The sequence below is a fragment of the Schistocerca cancellata genome, chromosome 2 (genome assembly GCF_023864275.1).
Source record: "Schistocerca cancellata isolate TAMUIC-IGC-003103 chromosome 2, iqSchCanc2.1, whole genome shotgun sequence".
NCBI classification, from domain to species: Eukaryota; Metazoa; Arthropoda; class Insecta; order Orthoptera; family Acrididae; genus Schistocerca; species Schistocerca cancellata.
The window spans coordinates 120,951,687-120,977,577 of record NC_064627.1 but is presented as its reverse complement, the minus strand read 5'-3'; the positions used below and the strand labels follow the sequence as shown (position 1 = coordinate 120,977,577).

At 40.3% G+C, this 25,891-nt stretch overlaps 1 protein-coding gene across 1 annotated transcript in view; it reads right to left on the bottom strand.

The window, feature by feature from the left end:
* Window positions 1-6,026: 6,026 nt before the first annotated feature.
* Window positions 6,027-25,891, bottom strand: part of LOC126143949 (protein aveugle) — a 35,919-nt gene continuing 16,054 nt past the window's right edge. Inside the window, exons 2-3 of the mRNA XM_049915459.1 lie at window positions 14,925-15,038; window positions 6,027-6,931 (exon numbers count right to left, since the gene is read on the bottom strand). Of these exons, the coding sequence (XP_049771416.1) occupies window positions 6,764-6,931; window positions 14,925-15,038 (282 nt within the window). The 3' untranslated portion in view covers window positions 6,027-6,763. The remainder of the gene's footprint in view (window positions 6,932-14,924; window positions 15,039-25,891) is intronic.

The following is a 25,891-nucleotide window of genomic DNA, read 5'->3' as shown; positions in this document are numbered from 1 at the left end:
AGCAATCAGTAATAGCTAATGCACAATTCCTTGCTGGTTGGCAGTGTCATAAATGATGCAACCACAGTTCAAAACACATGACGCATCAATTGTCCAACTTTTGAACTTTCACTAGCACACAATCATGCCCTTTTCTTTATTCTCATGTGCCAAGCCCCATAGCAAAAGCCTGCATTACCCAACACGTATCTCATACCGACACATGGACTTTTTATATTGCAAACACGTTCAAATGGATATTATTTTTCCAAACTGGGCTTTGCCATATGATGTGCAATATCAGTATCCGAATATTGGTTGAATTTTCAATTTATATATGCAAGAAATAGGTCTATTTCAAACTATCTCTGGTAAAATAGTTCATGTGGATAAAATCCACTATGAAATAGCATCTATTGGCATGGATGCCACCACCGGTGAGAGGAAATGTCGAAGTTACTTCTACATGCGATGATGACTATCCATCCAAGATTACATGCTGCATCCTTTCTACCAAAAATTCCTCAAATCCAGACACTTGTTACCCCATATCATTACACTTTTGACGCTAAACATATGTGTGGTACCGAGTCAAATGCTTTTCGGAAATCAAGAAATACTGCATCAACCTGATTACCTTGATCAGAAGCTTTCAGTATATCAAGTGAGAAAAGTGCCAGTTGGGTTTCACATGATTGATGTTTTCTGAATCCATGTGGGTTGTCATTGAGGTCATTCTGTTCAAGATACCTCATTATGTTTGAGCTCAGTATATGTTCTAAGATTCTACAACAAATTGATGTCACATATATTGGACAGCAGCTTTGTGTATCACTTCTACTATCCTTCGTGCAGATGGGTGTGACCTGTGCTTTTCTCCACGAACTGGGCACAGTTTTTGTTCAGGAGATCTACAATAGATTACAGTTAAAAGAGGGGCCAACTGAGCTGCAAATTCAGTACAAAAACTGACAAGGATTCCATCAGGCCCTGGAGCTTTGTTCAATTTTAATTATTTCAGCTGCTTCTAAACACCACTGACACTAATACTTATTTCATTCAGCTTTTTGTGCTATGAGGATTAAATTGGGGCATTTCTTCTGGGTTCTCCTTTGTAAAGAAATATTTGAAACCAGAGGTAAGCACATCAGCTTTTGCTTTGCTACCATTAATTTCAGTTCCTGTTTCATTTGCTAGGGATTGAACACTAACTTTGGTGTCACTAACAGCCTTTACATATGACCAGAATTTCTTTGCATTCTGTGAAAGATCATTTGACAATATTCTGCTGTGGCAGTCATTGAAGGCATCACGTATTGCTCTCTTGACAGCCAAATGTGTTTCATTCAGCATTTCTCTATCTATAGTCCCCTGCTTTGTTTTATATCTGTTGTGCAGTAATCTCTGTTTCTTTAAAAGTTTCTTTACAGTGACTGTGTACCATGGATGTTTCCTCCCATTATGGACTGTTCTACTGGGGACACATCTATCCCTTCTTTTAAATTTAAGCCATAGTTCCTCTACATGTGCTGCCCTGTGCTGGAAGTTTCAAGTTCCTCATTGAGATATGATACTGCTGTTTTTGTATCTAGCTTATTGAACGTATATATCTTTCTGCTTCTTTTAGTTGTCCTTTGTACTTCGGTAATCATTGTTGCCACAACTGTGTCATGGTCACTGACACCAGTTTCGATGTGGACAATCTCAAAGAGGTCAGTTCTATATCCAATTATTTCCATTGTGAGTGGGAAATATCTGTTCTAACTAGTTTTCACAGAAGGCATTTAGTAGTGTTTCACACTCACCACTAACAAACAGTAATTTTCCCAGTTAACTGTTGGATGATTAAAGTCTCCACCAATGATTACAGTAATGATTGGAGAACTTGCATAGAAGTGAACTGAGGTTTTCTCTAAAGTTTTTGGTTACATAAGGAGGTGAGTCTGCTAGGTGACAGAAGGCTCCAGTTATCATTTTATGACCACTCTTGACACTGAGTCTTGCCCAAATGATCTCTCTCTCAGTGGACTCAAGTTTCACGTCTATTGCGACAAATACACCACGTCCATTTCTCATTTGCCTATCTTTTCAATATATACTTAAATTTTCCTCAAAACACCCACTGCTATCAGTTTCATGTTTCAACCAGCTTTCTGTACCTAGTAGTATGTGAACTTCACTGCTTTTCATGAGCGCAAACACTGTTGCGAATGCTCCAACAGTTAACCATTCGGATTTTAATACTCTCACCTGCGAGACACTTCTTTTGATCTTGCACTAGTGCTTCTGGGTTTCAGGTTTCAAGACATTGGACAGACATTGCCACTGTGTGTTCTAATATACCGCATATATCATGCAGAGAAGCAGATGCATTGAAGTTTATGTAGATCCATAAATCCTTCTAGCAAAAGTGCTTTGTCTGCGAATCTCATGATACTTGTAATCAGAAAATAAATATATTGTTTTTAGATATGTAAATATATTTTAGGTATGTAATGGAGATTGTACATATGACTGTTTTTTGAAATAGCAGAGGATGAAAAATAACTGCTTGTAGCTTGTGTGAATGGCCCTAAGCCACAGATGGAGAAATATCTAAGCTTCATAATCATTTAAAACAACACAATAAAGATTATTATAATGCTGAGGGGGCAAAGAATAAAGAATTCCAGAAGTATGGAAAGCAAAGTGTTGAAAAGAAGAGAACAGGTGATACATTGACGAAATTATCACCATTGTGCAACCTTTTATTATTGTGAAAGATAGTGCATTCCAAAACTTGTGGAGGTGTTGAATTCTCACTATGCATTACTGGGCAGCATAAACTTTCAAAAGAAATTTCATGATAAATAATACATATACTGGTATGTTATGAAAATCATTGTAGGCATCAATTCTCTCAGATTGCTGGGAAAAAAGGCTATCTGCATTTACATTCAAATATTTGCACAAGGGACAATTCTGTTTAGTTAGTAACAATTATTTTAACAGGAGATTTTGCACGATAAATATAGCAGAGTAAAGGATGCTGTACTCATAGATTTGATGCAGATCAAAACAGTCATCTTGGCCACTGTTGTATGCTCATCAAAGACATAAAATTTGCATCTTGCAGTGCTAGGAGATTATGCAAAGAAACAATACTTGCATGTGTCTTGAGTATTTTTAAAGAAGACCCACAGCACTGAAAATAGAAGAGGAATAGAAAAAAATAATGGAGAAGTAATGTATTTTAGGCAGAATAACTGTCATTGTTACAGACAACAGTAAAAATAAGGTTGCAGCTGGGACACTTCATTCCATCCTGCAAGTATCATGTGTTGCATATACATTAAATTTACTTCTTTCAGATGGCATGACATGTATTCCACCACTAGGAGTATAGTTGTGCTATTTATTTTGTTGTATCATTATTGTTTGGGAGACATCTGCATACCAGTAGAACATTTTTTTTAATTGTTGAGGCAAAGCAATATTGTTAAAGAGACATTATCAAATACACCAGGTGCAACAGGAAAACTGAGATTACAGTACTTCTAGCACAAAATGTTCCAACATGGTGGAATAGTAAATGGCCATGGTTACACACATACTAAAGTTGAAGGATGAATTAGTGCTCACACACTCAAATTTGGCCCATGCTCCTTGGTTTCTCACACTTCTGCTTACACAGGTTTGTAGACTCATTACATATACCTAATACATTTTAATTATCTCTCCATTTTCCTAATGAATGAAATGTATTTCATGTCACTGGAAGAATGGGTATTTATACAAGAACAGTATACTCTGGAGAAGAGTATGTGATATGTTCACAAATAATTCCACTGCTTAACAGAGTCTCTTTAAAATAGTCAAGTTTAAAGAACAGTTTAACTACTGAAATAGCAACATTATATTTAAAATCAATTAATGAGCCCGTTGAGAAGCGTCTATTTCCAAATGAAGCTTGCTCTATTTAAAAGTTAGCCACATTTTTAGACTCTCACTTCAAGCAGTCAGCATTGTGATCCTGCTCTTACTGAAGAAGCAAGAATTCTGGGCAGATTGTCTTAGGCAGATGTAACTCACTGTACCCTGAAACAGTCTTAAATATGCATCTTTTAAATATAATTTCCGAGTGATGCAATAATTTTGTTTAACAAAAAAAGTTTTTGGTTATTCTTAATTTTGTTTGTTATCAACATTTTCCCTCCTGGCCTCCATACCAAAATAATTTGTATTTCTGGTGGCTTAAATTCAGATGTGATCAACACACATTTCTACACAATTCTATAGACATGTCTTTCTCTTACTCAACAAAATATGTGTTTTTTCTATGAAGCAGCAAGCCAGTTTTATGTATAATCCAGTATTGCGATTTTATTATCTAAAAAATAGACACGAGTTAAATTACACAGGGAAACATGAGATCCATTCTGTCTGATGTTTTGCCCACCACATCTAGACTAGCTTTTCACCACCCTTCCAATCTCCGCAATATCCTTGTCAGACCCTATGCTCCTTCTGCACCCATATCCCTACCCTACGGCTCCTACCCCTGTGACCGTGTCCGCTCCAAAAAACTTGCCCTATGCACCCTCCAACCACCACCTATTCCAGCCCTGTAACTGGCAAAACATATACTATCAATGGGAGAGCCACCTGTGAAATGACACGTCACATAGCAGTTGTTATGTAAACACTGTTTGGCCTTTTACATCAGCATGACTGCCACCTAGTTATCAGTCAGGATGAATGGGTATAGGCAGAGGGTGTATACAAGCAACAAATGATATCTTGTTCCAGAACATGCTGTACAACATGACCATGGTGCCTGTTTAACCACACACACACACACACACACACACACACACCAGTTTGATTCTTCCCCCAGACACCAGTTTCTCAGATTTCCAAAGTGGAAACTAGCACTACAACATGTCCTTAGCTCTAGCCACCCACCTGGCCTGAATTTACATTAATTTCTTCCATCTCAGCTTTTATTCACTGTAACTATTCTTTGCTTCACTCCATTTTAATTTCCTACATCTTTCATTGTCTTTTCTGTCTATTTTTCACCACCCCCCCACTTTTATTATGTACAATGCACTTACCTTCTCATTCTTATTAACTCATGCAAAATGTTTTAGTGGTAATCTCTGTCTTGCATATTGCCCTGTCTTCCATGTTTTAGCTCTCAGGTTTTCAAATCTCGTCCAGGGCAGTCCCCAAAAATCAGTCTTTCCTTGTCATCCCGTCCGGTAAGTCTCCGCTGACCCGGGATTCTGGATGACTTTTCTGAAGTGTACCCCTTTCCCTAAAGCTCTCCAGTCCTTTTCCTTCACCCTTCCTCATTCCCTTTCCACTTTTCTGCCAGAAGTAGAAGCCACTGGCTCCTAAAGCTTGTAAACATTAAATCCATTTGTGCGTGTGTGTTCCCCTGGAGCCGCATGGTGAGTTGATTCTTTTATCTACTCATTTACATTATATTAACAATAATTGATTATTTTCTTTGTTAAACTACATTTCAGTATGTTTTAAAAAATCTTTTATGGCGGAAAAGAAGCTATGTACATAAAATCCATTCCAAATTTGAATAAGTAATTAGTTAATTTAAAAGTTAAGGAAGGTAGGAAGTGATTATTCTTTTCAATAAACTTTATTTAATGCTCATTGCTTTAACCACGGGAAGTGTGTGAGAGAAGAGGATGGGGAAGGTCAGTGAAGTGATGGGGTGGGAAATCTCTAAAATAAAACTACAAGCAAAGAAGGAAAAATTCTGCTTAGCTAGTGGCCATATAAAGCCTCACAAAAGATGACACAAATACAGTACAGTTCTCTTTCTCTGACAGAGAGAGAGAAAATGATTGTGGAATTTTCTCATCTTTTCTTCTCCTGTAATTTATTTTCTGGAATCCTGAGTAGCTTTCCTTCTCAATCTCTGAATAGTCTCCTTCCCTCAGTCCATTACTTCTCTGTGACCAGATGAAGGAACCTCTCATCCTGAAAGGTAGTGTTTGTGTCATCTTCTGTTGGCAGTGACTAAAACCCCCCAATGAGTAGAAATTTAATTTTTTGTATTTGATATATTTATGCTTTGCAATTTAATCTATGGACACAACACAGCTTAGCATCTCTTATATGTTAACCTACAACAGTAATTTGTAACAACAAACAAGAGTTTTGTTTAATCACAAGTGAAGAACACATACAATATGAATTAATGTAAAAGCTACAACACAAGGAGGCTACAGAGCAGGAAACTGAAACGGAACAATAAACTCTGACAGATAAAGCAGTCTGGAGTGCGAGGTAAGACAAATCAATATTGACACTTTCTGTCTAATTACTGGTCATTTACTCACACATTATGAGTTCCAACATTACCCCAGCTGTTTTACTTCCAATTTTAATAAATTTCTTAAAAATTAAGAATTATTACAGAACAATTATGCAAGAAAGAATTCTGATCATGAAGCATACATAGAATTGTAAAAGGAATGACAATTTTATTTAACATCTATGGAAGAGAGAAGTGATACAGAGATTTGAAAAGAATAATATTTCATGAAGAAAATGGGTACAATTTATCACTTTGCTACTTCTCTCGCATGTCAGATATGTCCATGATGGTACGCAACAAACGGCATCTTCTTTTCTTCAGATGTATAAGTCGTAATGTAGTTGCTCTTTTCCTTGCGTGATATAATGACAGAAGTAGCACGAAGAATGTTAAAATGAATCTTTCTTTTTCTGTAAAATTCATAACTAACAATTTCTTTACAGTATGATTATAAATATGTCAGCAATTAATCCTCCTTTCCAGATCACGGATTTCTATGATGTCAGTCTTCAGGCGGAGTTTTGCAATCTCTCTCCAAATTTCTTGGCGATGTACAGCATTTTCAATGCCCAGTCTAATTAAGGTACTTTCATTAATCCTTATTAATGACCTGCCAGTTATGTCATGCTGAAAGCAAAAATTATTGGGAACTGTACAAAGAGAGTTTGACATAGTTTATACAAAAAGTTATAAAAAAGGTAAGAGACATTTTTCCTTATCTTATTGTTCCTGGTTTCTTTTTATATATGTTTTGTTGAACATTGATGAATGTGTATCTCAATGTTTTCCTTACATTTGTATCTATTCGGAGGCAAATTTCATTCTTATATTGAGGAAGAACCCTGGAGATACTAAAAGGTATCAGATAGATTATATAATGGTAAGACAGAGATTTAGGAAGCAGGTTTTAAATTGTAAGACATTTCCAGGGGCAGATGTGGACTCTGACTACAATCTATTGGTTATGACCTGTAGATTAAAACTGAAGAAACTGCAAAAAGGTGGGAATTTAAGGAGATGGGACCCGGATAAACTGACTAAACCAGAGGTTGTACAGAGTTTCAGGGAGAGCATAAGGGAACAATTGACAGGAATGGGGGAAAGAAACACAGTAGAAGAAGAATGGATAGCTTTGAGGGATGAAGTAGTGAAGGCAGCAGAGGATCAAGTAGGTAAAAAGATGAGGGCTAGTAGAAATCCTTGGGTAACAGAAGAAATATTGAATTTAACTGATGAAAGGAGAAAATATAAAAATGCAGTAAATGAAGCAGGCAAAAAGGAATACAAACGTCTCAAAAATGAAATCGACAGGAAGTGCAAAATGGCTAAGCAGGAATGGCTAGAGGACAAATGTAAGGATGTAGAGGCTTATCTCACTAGGGGTAAGATAGATACTGCCTACAGGAAAATTAAAGAGACCTTTGGAGAAAAGAGAACCACTTGTATGAACATCAAGAGCTCAGATGGAAACCCAGTTCTAAGCAAAGAAGGGAAAGCAGAAAGGTGGAAGGAGTATATAGAGGGGCTATACAAGGGCGATGCACTTGAGGACAATATTGTGGAAATGGAAGAGGATGTAGATGAAGATGAAATGGGAGATACGATACTGCGTGAAGAGTTTGACAGAGCACTGAAAGACCTGAGTCGAAACAAGGCCCCCGGAGTAGACAACATTCCATTGGAACTACTGAGGGCCTTGGGAGAGCCAGTCCTGACAAAACTCTACCATGTGGTGAGCAAGATGTATGAAACAGGCGAAATACCCTCAGACTTCAAGAAGAATATAATAATTCCAATCCCAAAGAAAGCAGGTGTTGACAGATGTGAAAATTACCGACAATCAGTTTAATAAGCTACAGTTGCAAAGTACTAACACGAATTCTTTACAGACGAATGGAAAAACTGGTAGAAGCCGACCTCGGGGAAGATCAGTTTGGATTCCGTAGAAATACTGGACCACGTGAGGCAATACTGACCTTACGACTTATCTTAGAAGAAAGATTAAGGAAAGGCAAACCTACGTTTCTAGCATTTGTAGACTTAGAGAAAGCTTTTGACAATGTTGACTGGAATACTCTCTTTCAAATTCTAAAGGTGGCAGGGGTAAAATACAGGGAGCGAAAGGCTATTTACAATTTGTACAGTAACCAGATGGCAGTTATAAGAGTCGAGGGACATGAAAGGGAAGCAGTGGTTGGGAAGGGAGTAAGACAGGGTTGTAGCCTATCCCCGATGTTATTCAATCTGTATATTGAGCAAGCAGTAAAGGAGACAAAAGAAAAATTTGGATTAGGTATTAAAATCCATGGAGAGGAAATAAAAACTTTGAGGTTCGCCGATAACATTGTAATTCTGTCAGAGACAGCAAAGGACTTGGAAGCGCAGTTGAACGGAATGGATGGTGTCTTGAAGGGAGGATATACGATGAACATAAACAAAAGCAAAACGAGGATAATGGAATGTAGTCGAACTAAGTCAGGTGATGTTGAGGGTATTAGATTAGGAAATGAGACACTTAAAGTAGTAAAGGAGTTTTGCTATTTGGGGAGCAAAATAACTGATGATGGTCGAAGTAGAGAGGATATAAAATGTAGACTGGCAATGGCAAGGAAAGCATTTCTGAAGAAGAGAAATTTGTTAACATCGAGTATAGATTTAAGTGTCAGGAAGTCATTTCTGAAAGTATTTGTATGGAGTGTAGCCACGTATGGAAGTGAAACATGGACGGTAAATAGTTTGGACAAGAGGAGAATAGAAGCTTTTGAAATGTGGTGCTACAGAAGAATGCTGAAGATTAGATGGGTAGATCACATAACTAATGAGGAAGTATTGAATAGGATTGGGGAGAAGAGAAGTTTGTGGCACAACTTGACCAGAAGAAGGGATCGGTTGGTAGGACATGTTCCGAGGCATCAAGGGATCACCAATTTAGTATTGGAGGGCAGCGTGGAGGGTAAAAATTGTAGGGGGAGACCAAGAGATGAATACACTAAGCAGATTCAGAAGGATGTAGGATGCAGTAGGTACTGGGAGATGAAGAAGCTTGCACAGGATAGAGAAGCATGGAGAGCTGCATCAAACCAGTCTCAGGACTGAAGACCACAACAACAACATTGAGGTGCACCATAAATATTGCACAAAACAAACTGGGGAGAGGGCAGAAATGAAGCGAGACGAAGAAACTTCATGCGGGTGGTAGAGGAATGAAGTACTGTGTAATCAACATCTAAACATTAAAAAACAATTGTAAGGTCTCCAACTTAAAGATTTAGGGTTCAATCTGCAGTAGATTCTGGGATATTTTCTGACCGTTAACATAACACTCTCTTGTAGCAATGAGCATGTATGTGAAAAATACCGAACTACAGCAAGATTAGCTAAGGGCATGCAAAAATATGCAATTGACTGGATGGAATAAATGTACCAAAGAAGTAAAAGCTATGTTAAAGGAGGAGATGAGGCAACACGCTGGATAAATGAGAGGAGGTGATTAAAACATGGAAGTGTACTTTCACTCTTGCCATTTATGGTTGTCCTGGATGACAAATCACAAGTCTTGTCTTAAAACATATGAACATAAGATGCAAAAGTTTTGTATTGTTGTAAATGAAACAGCAAAAAATGGGAACCAGTACCATGGCAGTATGAGTCTGGATTATTGGTAATTCCATACCAATCCAACAAAACAGTCAACCCAACTCACTCAGATGTCTTTCAAATTTGGAGCATTCAGTGATCAGATAAGAGATGAACACTACGAATTTGTAGAGGTATACAATAATTGTGAAGAAAGTTACAGGTTGCAAATTTTCGAAATTATGTGATTTATATGCGTCTATCTCAACATAAATGACTTTCTAATCAATGAAAAGCCAATGAGTAGATCTTTTCATTGATATACAACGTGGCAGGTTTTTAAGAATTTTTCACATTCAAGGTCACTGGCCTTAACCTTTGACCTTGAACTTTCAAACCTCCTCACCTTCAACTTCTTTGGAAAAAAAATTGTATTGCCCCAATATGCTACTATAAACGTGGTAAATATCACAATGGCACACCACATGGATGAAAAGTGTTGGTTAACAAGAGGCAGGGTAGTTTTAGAAACTAAAAAAAACCAACAGATGATTTTATTGAGATGACTGCATTGAGTTTACAATGGCTTCTATCACACTTATGTATCATACAGTAGTCAAGGACCTTTAAAATCACTCAAGAAGAACTCAAAGTACATGAATATCTTGTTTGTGATTTTGTACATAATTAGTCCATCATTCAGGAAGAGGTTCAGAAACAAGTACAGGGATTTCAGTGGAATAGTTCACAGATTACAATTCACCAGTTTTTAGCTTACTACTGAGATGCAAATACTAATGACATACAGCATGTTTCGTACATGGAAATATCTGATTATCTCCAGCATGATAAAGTGCGTGCATTCTCAGTTTCTTAAAATGTCACTTTCCAACTCCAAATTACATTGACTACTTTTCAGATGGATGTGCTGCCCAATACAAAAACGGAAATAATTTCATGATTCTGTCCTACTACCATCAGGAGATTTTGAATGGATTAATTTTATTTTATTTTTTTCAGCGATGAAAATAAAATATTCCTTCATGTGTACTCAACTACACATCAGTTTCCCATCACAATCAAGACACTGCCACTGAAGAGCACTGAAAGACCTGAGTCGAAACAAGGTCCCAGGAGTAGACAACATTCCATTCTAACTACTGACGGCCTTGGGAGAGCCAGTCCTGACAAAACTCTACCATCTGGTGAGCAAGATGTATGAGACAGGTGAAATACCCTCAGACTTCAAGAAGAATATAATAATTCCAATCCCAAAGAAAGCAGGTGCTGACAGATGTGAAAATTACCGAACAATCAATTTAATACATCACGGATGCAAAATACTAACGCGAATTCTTTACAGATGAATGGAAAAACTGGTAGAAGCCGACCTCGGGGAAGATCAGTTTGGATTCCGTAGAAACACTGGAACACGTGAGGCAATACTAACCTTGCAACTTATCTTAGAAGAAAGAATCAGGAAAGGCAAACCTACATTTCTAGCATTTGTAGACTTAGAGAAAGCTATTGACAATGTTGACTGGAATACTCTCAAATTCTGAAGATGGCAGGGGTAAAATACAGAGAGCGAAAGGCTATTTACAATTTGTACAGAAACCAGATGGCAGTTATAAGAGTCGAGGGACATGAAAGGGAAGCAGTGGTTGGGAAGGGAGTAAGACAGGGTTGTAGCCTCTCCCCGATGTTTTCAATCTGTATATTGAGCAAGCAGTAAAGGAAACAAAAGAAAAATTCAGAGTAGGTATTAAAATCCATGGAGAAGAAATAAAAACTTTGAGGTTTGCCGATGACATTGTAATTCTGACTTGGAAGAGCAGTTGAAGGGAATGGACAGTGTCTTGAAAGGGTGGTATAAGATGAACATCAATAAAAGCAAAACGAGGATAATGGAATGTAGTCGAATTAAGTCAGGTGATGCTGAGGGAATAAGATTAGCAAATGAGACACTTAAAGTAGTAAAGGAGTTTTGCTATTTGGGGAGCAAAATAACTGATGATGGTTTAAGTAGAGATGATATAAAATGTAGACTGGCAATGGCAAGGAAAGTGTTTCTGAAGAAGAGAAATTTGTTAACATTGAGTATAGATTTAAGTGTCAGGAAGTCGTTTCTGAAAGTATTTGTACGGAGCGTAGTCATGTATGGAAGTGAAACATGGACGATAACTAGTTTGGACAAGAAGCGGATAGAAGCTTTCGAAATGTGGTGCTACAGAAGAATGCTGAAGATTAGATTGGTAGATCATATAACTAATGAGCAGGTATTGAATAGGATTGGGGAGAAGAGATGTATGTGGCACAACTTGATTAGAAGAAGGGATCAGTTGGTAGGACATGTTCTGAGGCATCAAGGGATCACCAATTTAGTATTGGAGGGCAGTGTGGAGCGTAAAAATTGTAGAGGGAGACCAAGAGATGAATACACTAAGCAGATTCAGAAGGATGTAGGTCGCAGTAGGTACTGGGAGATGAAGAAGCTTGCACAGGATAGAGTAGCATGGAGAGCTGCATCAAACCAGTCTCAGGACTGAAGACCACAACAACACACAGTGTAAATGGATCATACTTCTACTACAATAATATAAAAGATATTTTTGTCAACATTACTTACAAATTGATGATATGAATATAATAGAGGGAAACATTCCACGTGGGAAAAATATATCTAAAAAGAAAGATGATGAGACTTACCAAACAAAAGCGCTGGCAGGTCGATAGACACACAAACAAACAAACACAAACATACACACAAAATTCAAGCTTTCGCAACCAACAGTTGCCTCATCAGGAAAGAGGGAAGGAGAGGGAAAGGCGAAAGGATTTGGGTTTTAAGGGAGAGGGTAAGGAGTCATTCCAATCCCGGGAGCGAAAAGACTTACCTCGGGGGAAAAAAGGACAGGTATACACTCGCGCACACACACACACATATCCATCCGCATATACACAGAATTGTCTGCTTGTGTCTGTCTATATGTGGATGGATATGTGTGTGTGTGCGTGAGTGTATACCTGTCCTTTTTTCCCCCTAAGGTAAGTCTTTCCGCTCCCGGGATTGGAATGACTCCTTACCCTCTCCCTTAAAACCCAAATCCTTTCGTCTTTCCCTTTCCTTCCCTCTTTCCTGATGAGGCAACCGTTGGTTGTGTGTATGTTTGTGTGTCTATCGACCTGCCAGCGCTTTTCTTTGGTAAGTCTCATCATCTTTCTTTTTAGATTATATATATATATATATATATATATGTCTGCTTGTGTCTTGTATGTATGGATGGATATGTGTGTGTGTGCGAGTGTATACCTGTCCTTTTTTCCCCCTAAGGTAAGTCTTTCCGCTCCCGGGATTGGAATGACTCCTTACCCTCTCCCTTAAAACCCATATCCTTTTGTCTTTCCTTCTCCTTCCCTCTTTCCTGACGAGGCAACCGTTGGTTGCGAAAGCTAGATTTTGTGTGTATGTTTGTGTTTGTTTGTGTGTCTATCGACCTGCCAGCGCTTTTGTTTGGTAAGTCTCATCATCTTTCTTTTTAAATATATTTTTCCCACGTGGAATGTTTCCCTCTATTATATTCATATATATATATATATATATATATATAATCTCAAAAAAATTGAAGGTAGGGTGTTTTGAGATATTTAAGATTAAAGCTGAAGGTCAATGACCTTTAGTGTGAAAATTCCTAGAAACCTGCCATGTTGCATATCAATGTAAAGCTCTATTCATTAGCTTTTCAATGATACAAGTTTCATTGTTGTACCTGGATTAGAACCAGAATTATGGTCACTTATGCTGACACAGACACAAATAAATTTCACACAGCCACCTCGGATAATGTACCATTTTCAACTTGTACTAGACTCCTCTGGCAAAATTCAACACACTTCTGGAAATCATCCCCATGCAGGGCTTGATGTAGACCAATGTGATACAGATGGAATTTACCATGCTTAAGTATTCAAAGGGCACTCCTTTGAGAAATTGCCAAATCACATTCCGACTGACGGAAACTTACATGAGGATTAGTGACAATTGCAGCTAATATAGTGACTTCTGAATTTTCCCCAGTAGCAATTATCCTTCAATCATGTTTTCTTGGTATGATACCTCCCATTTCAGACAATACGTTCACACGTAGTTTAAAATTTCTTACAGGTCCGGATACGACCCACCTCATAAGTTGCAGGCTTCTCTAGCGTTATTACAAGCTTCAACATAAATGTACATAATATTGATTATCTCATTATTTGTATATCAGACATCCATGATTACAACCCGAAGAAGAATATTAAGTAATGTTCTTATTAGGTGTAAATTGGCACTGGGTAAACTTGTACCAATGTCAACAAACCTGTAAACAAATGACTATCGTTATGGGAGTACAAATAAAAGATAAGCTGGTTTGTTTATGTAAACAAATGAATTTCCTTCATTGAATAATAATAAAGTAAAAATGCCTCACCTCTCTCTCTCTCTCTCTCTCTCTCTCTCTCTCTCTCTCTCTGTGTGTGTGTGTGTGTGTGTGTGTGTGTGTGTTTGTTTGTTTGTTTGTTTGTTTGTTAAGAATAAAGGCCACCTAAAAGCAAGTTATGCACTTAAAATTAAAAAAAGGAATATAAGTGTTTTCAGAATAAATGAAAAAAAAATAAGCCTTTTTAAGTTCGTCTTTAACAAATCAGATCCCCCCCCCCTTTTTGACAAAATCCTGGCTACAGCCTTGCGCATACCTCAGCAAACTGGCACTTTTCCATCTCTTATCTAGATCACTGGATGCAGCAAATCTGCAAGAAATCTGAGATGACCTGGTCGAAAAAAAATTTTTTTTTTTTTCCTGATTTGGATTGACATGGAATTACTCTTATACTAATTCTAATAGAAAAATAAAAACATGTTTTTGTTTAACTGAAAAGTTCCAAGCACAATACAATTTACAGAAATTGCTACACCTTGACTGAAACAAACCAAACTGAATTGGACCACATTCTATGGACGCTTTGTACAATTCAATGAAAACTTTTGTATTACATAAATTACCTGCTGAAACTTTTCTGCATACAATGGGTAATAGTCACTGCAATGTCTTCGCAGCCATTTCTGAACATCCAGAACAGTCCACAGATACACTGGTTTTGGGCGTGCTGTTTTATTCTAGAAATGAAAGAATGCATCAGTAATAGAGATAAAGTGCTCTGAAATATTCTATGAAGAAAGCAAGACAGAAGTAAATGTCCATGAAGACTTCAAAAGACATCATTAAGCAATGCATTTAAGGCAGGAATGAAGGACATGGCAAGCTGAACTTCCATAAGATAATTTAAATGATAACTTCAACCAATCAGAAAAAAAATAAGACAGCAACATACAACATGGTACCAGTGCTTTATAAAAATGGGGTAGGAGTCTCAGAGATGAGTTTAAATGTTTGGAAGCTGAAAGAGGAGCAGCTTGGTACCAGCAGTGATGTGCCAGCCAAGTGCTTTTCGAACTTTTTGGATCCTCAGTACCCATGATTTATACATGATCACCTGTGACTCCTTTCGCACATGACATCCAACTGAAATGTGAGGTAAATAAACCTAAATTTTAAAAAAAATGAATAAGAATTATTTCTTTAACATTATTATGTCCAATTCTTGCAACAAAATAAGGAGAAGGATGAGCTTACTTCTTTATCACCAGTTCCTCAAATCTCTGCACAAGATTGGAAATCTCTTTCTTCACATTCATTCGCAATCTGTATTTGCTACTGATGATTGCCAATGCTGAAAAACCTACCTCACATAAGTAGGTTGTAGCAAAAGGTATCAAAACTTGCAGATATTCCTACTTCACCAGCTCCAAAAATCAAGCTGTGATGAGGAAACGAACTTCAATTTCAATGTGGAGTCTGAAGAAATATCCATAAATTGCTTTTGTTCATCAACAGTAAGTGTTGATGGAAGTTCTGTTCTTAAAGGATCTTTCATCTAGTTATGTTTATCTACTACTTCTGGAAAGTAGTTCAGGAAGTAATCACCGAGTTCAGTTATATGATCTACAAACACAGAGTCAACTCTTCACCACCTGTAAGTCTTTTATTCTACAATCATATGAAGAGCAGGAATAGTGCAATGTATATCATCATCATCCAACTTTTTCTTCCATATTACTAGACTGCCATCTACCATGCTGCCATAGTAACAACACTTACTTGCCGGCCTGCTAGATATTACAACTAGTGTACATGTTCTTCCTTTACTTGCAAAGCAAATAAACCAAACTATTATTGTTATGGAACCACCATGGTGACCCAACTGTGAGGCCACAATGTCCTGGGAAATTATTATTGTTATGGAACCACCATGGTGACCCAACAACCACCATGGTGACCCAACTGTGAGGCCACAATGTCCTGGGAGTCTTGATACGCAGTTTGAAAACCTTTGTGCTAGCATACAGGTAGTAGTAGATAATACAAGTGCAGTGTGAAGGTCTTAAACTTGCAGTGTGGAAAAGGGCTGCGGAAGACTAACAGTACTGTGAGATATAACGAATCTTCGAACTGTATTATGTGATTTGAGGGAAATTTGTTTGTTTGTTTGTTTGTTTTAGGCCACAAAAACATAGGTCATAAGCATCCACGTCATAAACTTAGATCATCAAGAAGTAAAAGAACTTAAAACTGATTGTATGTGTGGTGTCACCACCAGACACCACACTTGCTAGGTGGTAGCCTTTAAATCGGCCGCGGTCCGTTAGGATACGTCGGACCCGTGTGTCGCCACTATCAGTGATTGCAGACCGAGCACCGTCACACGGCAGGTCTAAAGAGACTTCCTAGCACTCGCCCCAGTGGTACAACCGACTTTGCTAGAAATGGTTCACTGACAAAATACGCTCTCATTTGCCGAGACGATAGTTAGCATAGCCTTCAGCTACGTCATTTGCTACGACCTAGCAAGGCGCCATGTTCAGTTACTATTAATATTGTGAATAACGTACAGTCCAGAGCGATGCTCATCATTAATGGATTAAAGTTAAGTATTCCACCAGCTACATCCGTTTTTCTAAATTCTAATTTCCTTGTCCTGTTCCAGACCTCACGCCAGCCTGCGTGAGCTAAAACGCGTGCCTTTTGGCTTCCTCTAATAATCACGGTGTTGGCTCCCCTGCCAACCCACAACAGTATGTTAAGCCCAATCGATGGAAGGGATGCGAGCTAAGAACAAGGACTTCCTAGTGGAGAAAGGTCCACAAAATATGCTGTAGAGATAGTGGAGGTCCCGAGCCAAAGATTAAATGTCCTTCACCATATTGCTACAAAGGATAAAAAGTAAAATGCTGTTGACAGCCCATGTGTCGTTTGCTTAAGCAGCTGATAACTCAGACGGCACACTTATATGAGAATGTAAGTGGTTAAAAAAGGGCATTTGGTCAGAAATGGTGAACTGACCAAGGTTGGTGACAATGAAATGACAGGGGAATCACAAATGGCAATGGCTAAAATGACGATGCCCAATAAGCAACCTACTAGCTAAAATGATCTCCTCGCGGCAAGAGAACCAACATGAGGTTGGCCAAGCCACTGGGAGAGTTTTAATTCCCTGATGATTGATCCTGTGAAGAGATGACCAGTGGTGATGCCAAAGTGATACAACCTGCTGATAGACAGCAATACAGAGATCATCCGAAGGAATGGAAGAGCTAGTGAACTGAGGTAGGAGGAATGCGGCCTTGGCAGCAGCCTCATTTCCCGTCAGACTGATGTGACCACAAACCCATATGAACATCACAGTGACTCCCTCAACAGTGAACAGGTGGAAGCTTTCTTAGACCTGTTGAACTCAGGGATGGACTGTGAACAGCACACAGAGGCTCTGAAGGGCAATGAGCATATAACACAGTTAGAGACCCTGTGTCACCAGATGTACTGGGTGGCCTGACAGAGGGCGGAGAGCTCTCTTGTATATATTGAGCAGTGTTCCGGAAGCTGATACCAAAACTGGTCAGTGACAAAGACGAAGGCACACCCAACACCACGATTAGTCTTAGAGCCATCAATGCACACGAAGGTGCTATCACTAAGTTGTGAAGATTGAGAAACTTACTGCAGTAGAGTGAATCCAGAGTAGTTTCCATAGGAAACAAATTAAGTCCAAGACGAACACAGTTGAAGTCCAAGATGGACACGGGCCGCTGCACAAAGCCACGGTAGTAAAGGGTTCACACCATCAGGAATGTGGCCGGTAGCGTTAAGTTTAACTGCCGGAGTAGGAGCCGAAAGCGAACTCTGGAAGGTAACGGAGAAGACGGATGCCCCCCATACTGATGGGCCAGCGAGTCAGCAAAAAAGGAGGCATAGGATGGGTGGCAAGGCATAGCAGACAAACAGCATGAGTATCTGCTGAGGAGAACATCACACTGGTATGACAGTGGTAGTTTGGCAGCTTCAACACAGAGACTCTCAACTAGGCTAGCGTAAAAAGTGCAATGGTGAATTGTATTAAGATGGCTTAAGGTGGATGGATGTGCTGATGAATAAATGAAGCACCCATAGTCTAGTTTCTAACAGACACATTATTGGTACAATCAGAGGAGGTTGGCATGATACGCTCCTCAGGAAATACCACTTACGACACATAGGACGCAGGGACCGGGTGCAGCAGGTGGCTAGGTAAGACACATATGAGGACCCAGAATGTTTCCTATTAAGCATGAGCCCCAGGAATTTCGTAGTTTTAGCAAACAGAAGAGCAACAGACCTAAGATGTAAAGACGGTGGAAGAAACACATTGTGCCACCAGAAATTCATACAAACGGTTTTGTCAGTGGAAAAGCGAAAACCATTGTTGATACTCCACGAGTAAAGATGATCGAGATGTTTCTGAGAATGCCACTCAAGGAGACAAGCCTGTGGAGAACAGCAAAGTCGTCGGCGAAACGGTAGCTGGAGATGCTTGGCGGGAGACGGGCCACGATAAGGTTAATAGCTATGGCACAGATGAAGCAGCTCAGGATGGAGCCCTGAGGCGCCCCTTTCTCCTGCATCAAAGTGTCCAACAAGACTGAACCCACACATACCTTGAAAACTCTGTCTTAAAAACTATTGAAGGAAACGGGGCATGCAGCCTCTGACGCCCCACGTGTATACAGTATGGAGGTATGGAGGATAACAATCCTCCAACAGATCTTGTAAGCTTTCTCCAAATCAAACCACACAGCCACAGTCTGGCAATTGTGCAATATACCATTCATGTCATAGGTTGACAAAGTGACAAGATGGTCATTGGCAGAACGGTGCACTCGAAATCCACATTGTCAGGCATTAGCAGACTGCAAAATTTGAGCCACCATACCAACCAGCCATGAATCAAACGTTCCATCAGCTTGCCAACACAGTTGGCGAGAGAAATGGGACAGTAGCTACAAGGAAGGTGTTTGTACTTACTGGGCTTAGGTATGGCTATGACAATGGCTTCATGCCAGCATCTGGGAAATGTGTCATCCGCCCAAATGCAATTATAAGTATGAAGGAGAAAGTGCCCGCATGCAAGAGAGAGGTGCTGCAACATCTGAATATGAATGTCGTCCAACCCTGGGGTGGAAGATCAGGATGAAGTGAGAGCATGATCTAGCTCCCTTATAGTAATGGTGACACTGTAGCATGCACAATTCTGAGAGGAGAAGGGTGTCACCAGAGTCTCCTCCACTCGTTCCCGAGAGACGAGGAGAGGGAGACAGTGGGTGAAGCTTGAAATTTCTGCAAAGTAGCGGCCTACGGTGTTTGAGATAGCTATAGGGTCCATAATGACATCATCTGCTATGGTCAGATGGATGTGGTCCCAGAGGTTGCCCCATATGATGGAAGAGGGGTGGAACCATTAAAAAAACTAGTAGATGAAATCCAGCTGCTGCTCTGCTATCACGAAGAATGTGATGACACTGCGCACACAACAGCTTATAATGAATTCAGTTCGTCATGTCTCCGCATGTGAATCACGCTGCAGCATGTCTCAGTCCACCAGTGGACCGGGACATGGCGCCGTAAAGATAAAGTGCAAGGTATGGAACATTTTGCGGTGGTAAGGATAGCGTTTGTGAGGTACTCTACCTTGTCATCACAACTGGGGAAATTATGTTTGTCGAAGGTCGTCTGGAAGAGATAAAGCCTCCAGTCAGCCTTAGAAAGCTGCCAATTGGGTTTATATGTAGATGGGGTAGGATTCATATAATGAATAGCACACAGGATATGGTCACTCGAGTATGTGTGAGGGAGAACAGACCACTCAAGACAACACACAAACTGGGCAGTGCAGAACAACGTACAAATGGGAACAGATGTGCATGGAGTCTGGAGGAAACATGAGTGCTCCAGTGTTAAGGCAAATGAGGCTGAGTTGATTGAGAAGGTCAGCCAAGAGGGCACCTCTCGAATGCTTATGGAAGAGTCCCAAAGGGGGTGGTATCATTAAAGTCACCCAGCAGCAAAAAGAGGTGAGGGGTTGGTCAATAAGCTGGAGGAAGTCTACCCTGGTGACAGCTAATGATGGAGGGATGTAGACATTGCAAAGAGAAAATGTGAAGCGAAGAAGTATAATGCGAACTGCAACAGCTTGCAGCTGAGTGCTCAATGAGATGGTTTGGCTATGAATGTCATCCTGGATGAGCAGTATGACTCCCCCATGAGATGGAATGCTCATTGGTACGGGGCAGAGAGGCTGGAAGATACTGTTTCCTGAGATTTACAGAGGCACTGGCATTGTCACTGGGCCTGTCTGCAGATTCCAGGGCAAAAAAAATCTGAGGGAAGACTGACCCCTTCTTGGTCTCCAGTGAAGTTAGTTTTCGTAATTAATCTTCCATTTGGTATGATAATGTCCTCGAATTGTCCATACTGTGAATAAATTCTTTAATCTATTTCACAATTTCTTATCTTTGTCTGGCATTATAATCTTTCCCCTATATTGTTTCTTCCACTGCCAGATAAATTATTCCTAGATGACAGGGTACATATCAAAGTAGTGTATCTACTGGTTACAATTTTCCACAGAGTTTTCCTTTTAGATTCTTTTTGTTACCTCTGTACTTGACACTTCATCTGGCAACTTTTAATATCCTTCCACAGATACACATTTAAAATATTTTCAGTTTCTGCACTATCAGATTTCCCTTAGTTCATTTCACATTTTCTTACACTACTGTTTTATTAGCTTCTACCTTTATACTGTATCAATTTTTTTATACAAGTAAATAATTTCAAAAAATTGTTTTTGCTTCATCCAACCTTTTTGCTAGCATTTTTCTCACTTCACCCACTGTGTTAAATTAACCCATAATGTAGGCAAGTATGCTATCCATTCCATTCAACAAGTATTTCTTACCTCTGGCAAGAAGGGAAATGTCAGCTGGAATTATACTGCTGATGAACAGCTCTTGGGTTTTTAGCCGGATGGCAGTGTTTAAATATTGCAACATTTTGAAGAGTGTCATACTCATCATATCCTCATCATCTTGTGAATTGTCAAGATACTTTGGCTTCTTTAATATTTATACTAGCAGTGTGACCCCCTCCGCCTAGCTATGGGTAGTCGGGTACTGTCCAGCTGGAGGGGAGGGAGTGCTCTGGGCATTCCTTTTGTGTCTTGCTAGTTGCCCTGTGCTGGGCACATTCACGATGTATCACTGTTAACATGAGATTCCATGCCACAGCCATTTGGCATCCTTCGTCCCTGTAGACCAGATTCTCGTGAATCCATATTTCAATGGATTCCCTTACAATGTTCTCCCAATAGCCATTGAAATGCAACACAAACACTGTCTTCAGAACAGTGCCATTGGATTACTCTGTATAACACGAAAATAGTTTTCTGACCACCACCGAATATGACAAAGTGGCTTGGCTTTGCAAAAGACCCACTTAAACTGAACATACATGGAATTACTATGAGGTGATGAAAGTCATGGGATACCTCCTAATATCATGTTGGGCCTCCTTTTTCCCAGTGTAGTGCAGTAACTCAATATGGCATGGACTCAACAAGTGGTTGAAAGACCCCTGCAAAAATATTGAGCCATACTGGCTCTATAGCTGTCCATAACTGCAAAAGCGTTAAAGGTGCAGGATTTTGTGCTTCATGTGGGCCTCAGGACCAATCATTCCATGTGAACACAGCCCACACTATTATGGAGTGACCACCAGCTTTCACAGTGCCTTGTTGACAACTTGGATCCATGGCTTTGTGGGGTCTGCGCCACACTCAAACCCTACTATCAGTTCTTACAACAGAAATTGGGGCTCAGCTGACCACGCCACAGTTTTCCTGTCGTCTGTGGTCCAACCAATATGGTGATGAGCACAGAAAAGGTGCTACAGGCAATGTCTTTCTGTTACCAAAGGCACTTATGGAGATTTTCTGCCACCATAGCACATTAACAGCAAATTTTGCGGCACCGTCGACCACTGCGTTGTCTGTGGTGAGAAATAACACCTGAAATTTGGTTTGCTCATCACGCTCTTGGCAATATGGATCTCAGAATCTTGAATTCCCTAACAATTTCCAAGATGGAATATCCCATGCATCTAGCTCCACCTACCTTTCTGCATTCAAAGTCTGTTAATTCCTGTTGTGCGGCCACAATCATGTCAGAAACCTTTTCACATGTATCACCTGAGGACAAATGAGAGCTCTGCCAATGCGCTGTCCCTTTATACCTTGTGTACATGATATTATTGCCAAGTGTATACATTATATCGCTTTCCCATGACTTTTGTCACCTCAGTGTAGAGCACTGCCAGCAAATATGGGTACTGATAGAATAGGCAAATGCAGTGCTGTGTTTCAAAACACTGCAAGGAGCACATCATAGAGGAATCAGTAATAACAGAGCGTAGCCTCAAGTAAGGCCCCACCTTTATCTTTCAGATCACCAAGCTGCTATGCCAAGCAAATGGCAATTGGTTGGTTTGTAGATTAAAGGGACTAAACTGCAAGGTTATCAGTCCTTTTTTCCTTAGTCTCACAGGTCTTGCATTAAAATCATACCTGAAAAGAATCCTATCACCTGAAATCCAGGGAAGGAATAAAACACTTAATACTGTTAACTAAAAGGAATATAGCAATTAAAGGCATAAAAACAATATAGCAGATGGCCTGTCTGGCTATCACAAGAATAAAAAAGGATGAGCCAGCCACTCTGCAACACACTAAAATCTCCAGCTTAAAAACACAAGGTAAGAGAAACAAAGATGGTGAAAGAACACCAAGTCAGACAGACAGCACCAGAGGGAGCGAGGCAGAGTTAAAATGAAGGTAGGATGATGGCCTGAAAGATGAGGCTGAGGCACCACACTTGCACAGAATAATAAAAAACCCCTTCATGGATAAAACTTAAAACTACGTCAGCTGCTGAGGCATTATCACCTAAAATTGAAGGGTGCGTGTCGGAGATTAAAAGTCCACTTCAGAGCTGCTAAAATTGGACTGTCCAACAAGATGTGGACTACTCTCAAATGTGAACCATAGCAACACTGAAATGGGTCCTCGCAATGTAGGAGGTTATTGTGAGTCAGTCAAATATGGCTGATGTGGAGCTGGCAAAGGACATTAGAGTCCTTGCGACAGCCTTGCATGGAGGACCTCCACACATTCATCGAATCCTTTATCATATGTAACTTATTCGGCATAGTCAGGAAGTGCCATTCTGTATTGAAGAGCCCAAAAGGTTTGCAGCATAATACCAAAGATCAGATTCCGGTATACCAATCTCAAGACTCTATTTATGATTAGCCTCTTTGGCTAGCCTGTCGGTAAGTTCATTTCCTGGGATTCCATCATGTCCTAGGCTCCATACGAGGACCTCTGACCACCCATGTTGTTTGAGGGCATAAACAGACTCCTGGATAGTCATTATCAAAGGATAGCAAGGGTAGAACTGATCGAGAACTTGTAGGCTGCAAAAGACACTACAGATGAGGATATGTTCAAGAGTGCAAGAAATGGCTACCAACTCCACATTGAAAACACTGTAGCCATCCAAGAAAGAGCACTGTTCAGTATGTCCAGCGTGGGCATAAGTGAAGCCAAAATGACCACCTATCATCGAGCCATCAGTACAGGTATTGTCTGAGCCCTAGAACACATGAAGAATAAAGAAAAATTGGCGGCGGAGGGACTCAGGAGGAACTGAGTCTTTTGGGCCAAGAGATAGGTCCAGACGAAGCTGTGGCCAAGATATGGACCAAGGAGGTGTACGTTAGAGGAGCCCGAGGACAGATTGTGCAGGGAAAGAACTCAAGTTCAGAAAGGAAGGACTGAACATGGACTGCTACCACAATGCTTGACCTGGGCTATCATTGCGGGAGAGCGATTACCCTGTTTGTCAAGAGGAGGCGGTAATTCAAATGCCCAGGTGAACTACGGACATGTGAGGTGTAATTAACAAGCAGTTGTTGATGCCTGATCCACAGTGGGGGGACTGCAGCTTCTATGAGTAGACTGTTCACAGGGCTAGTTCAGAAGCTCCAGTTAAAAGTCGAACCCCGAAGTGGTGTATCGGGTCCAGTATGTGCAATGCTGGGGGCAATGCCAAACCATATGCCAGACTCCCATAATCAAGGCAGGACTGTGTCACAGTTTCATAGAGCTGCAGCAGTCTAGAGCAATCTGCACCCCACCTAGTGTGACTCACGCAGCAAAGAGTGTTAAGATGCTACCAGCACTTCTGCTTAAGCTGAAGAAGATGGGGAAGCCAAGTTAGCTGGTCGTGACAAAAGTCATGGCAGGTGAGGGCCCATGACTGCGCCTTTTGTATGGCTTAATACAGTCAGTGTTCAGCAAAACCAATACAAGAGGAACAAAAGTGAATGCAAAATTCATCAATACATAGAGAAGGTGATACTGAGGACCCCCAGAGCCACTGCTAGATCATTCATGGCCACAAAAGAGAGGACCGCTCACAACAGAGCCCTGTGGGCTGAACTGTGGACAGCAACAACTTGAACTCTGAAAGTACAGAGTGACAAAAAAATTCTGTATGGAGATCGGTACCAGGCCCCGGAGACCTCACTCGTGTAATATAGTGAGGATATGATGTCTCCACATTTTGTCGTAGGCCTTTTTTTTTTTTTTAAGTCAAAAAAGATGGCAATAAGGTGTTGACGTCAGGTAAAGGCTGTATGGATACCAGACTCTAGGTACATCAAATTATAAGTGGTGTAGCGGCCTTGGCAGAAATCACCCTGGGACAGAGCCAGAAGGCCCCGAAACTCAAAGGAACCAACACAGCCACCAGCTGACCTTGCATTCGAGCAACTTACACAGAACACTGCTGAGACCAATGGGGCAGTAGCTGTCCACCTCTAGTGGGTTCTTACCAGATTTCAGCACCAGGACGATAACACTTTCCCGTCATTGTGACAGGAATTTGCCCATGCTCCATGTCCGGTTGAAGATGGCAAGGATGTGATGCTGGTAAACTGACGACAGATGTTTAAGCATTTGATAGTGAATATGATCTGGCCCTGGTGCTATATCAGGGAAATGGGCAAGGGCACTGAGGAATTCCCACTCACTGAATGGAGCATTTTATGACTCAAGGTGGGTGTAGAAAAGGTAAGCACTTTCCTTCCACCCACTGTTTTGAGATACAGGTTAGGTTGGTAACTCTCAAATGCTGAATCAGGAACAGAATAGAATGTTCAGTGACTGCATCTGGTTCGGTATAGATAGCTCCATTCACGGAAATCTCAGTAAAGGTGTCTGATCTTCATCCACACCTAAGAATGAGAGATATGTGATCCAAGGATTGAAACATATCGTTCCAAGCACTCTTGCTTCGTCTTTTGATTAGGCTTCATCTTTTGATTAGCTGGCAGGCCCAGGCATGGAGCCTTTTGAAGGCAACAAGGTGCTCCATCAATGAGTGCCATTTATGATGCTGGAGAGCCCGCCTATGATCTCTAATAGCCTCAGCGATTTTTGATGACCACCAAGACACTGTCTTCCACTGGAGGGATCCTGAAG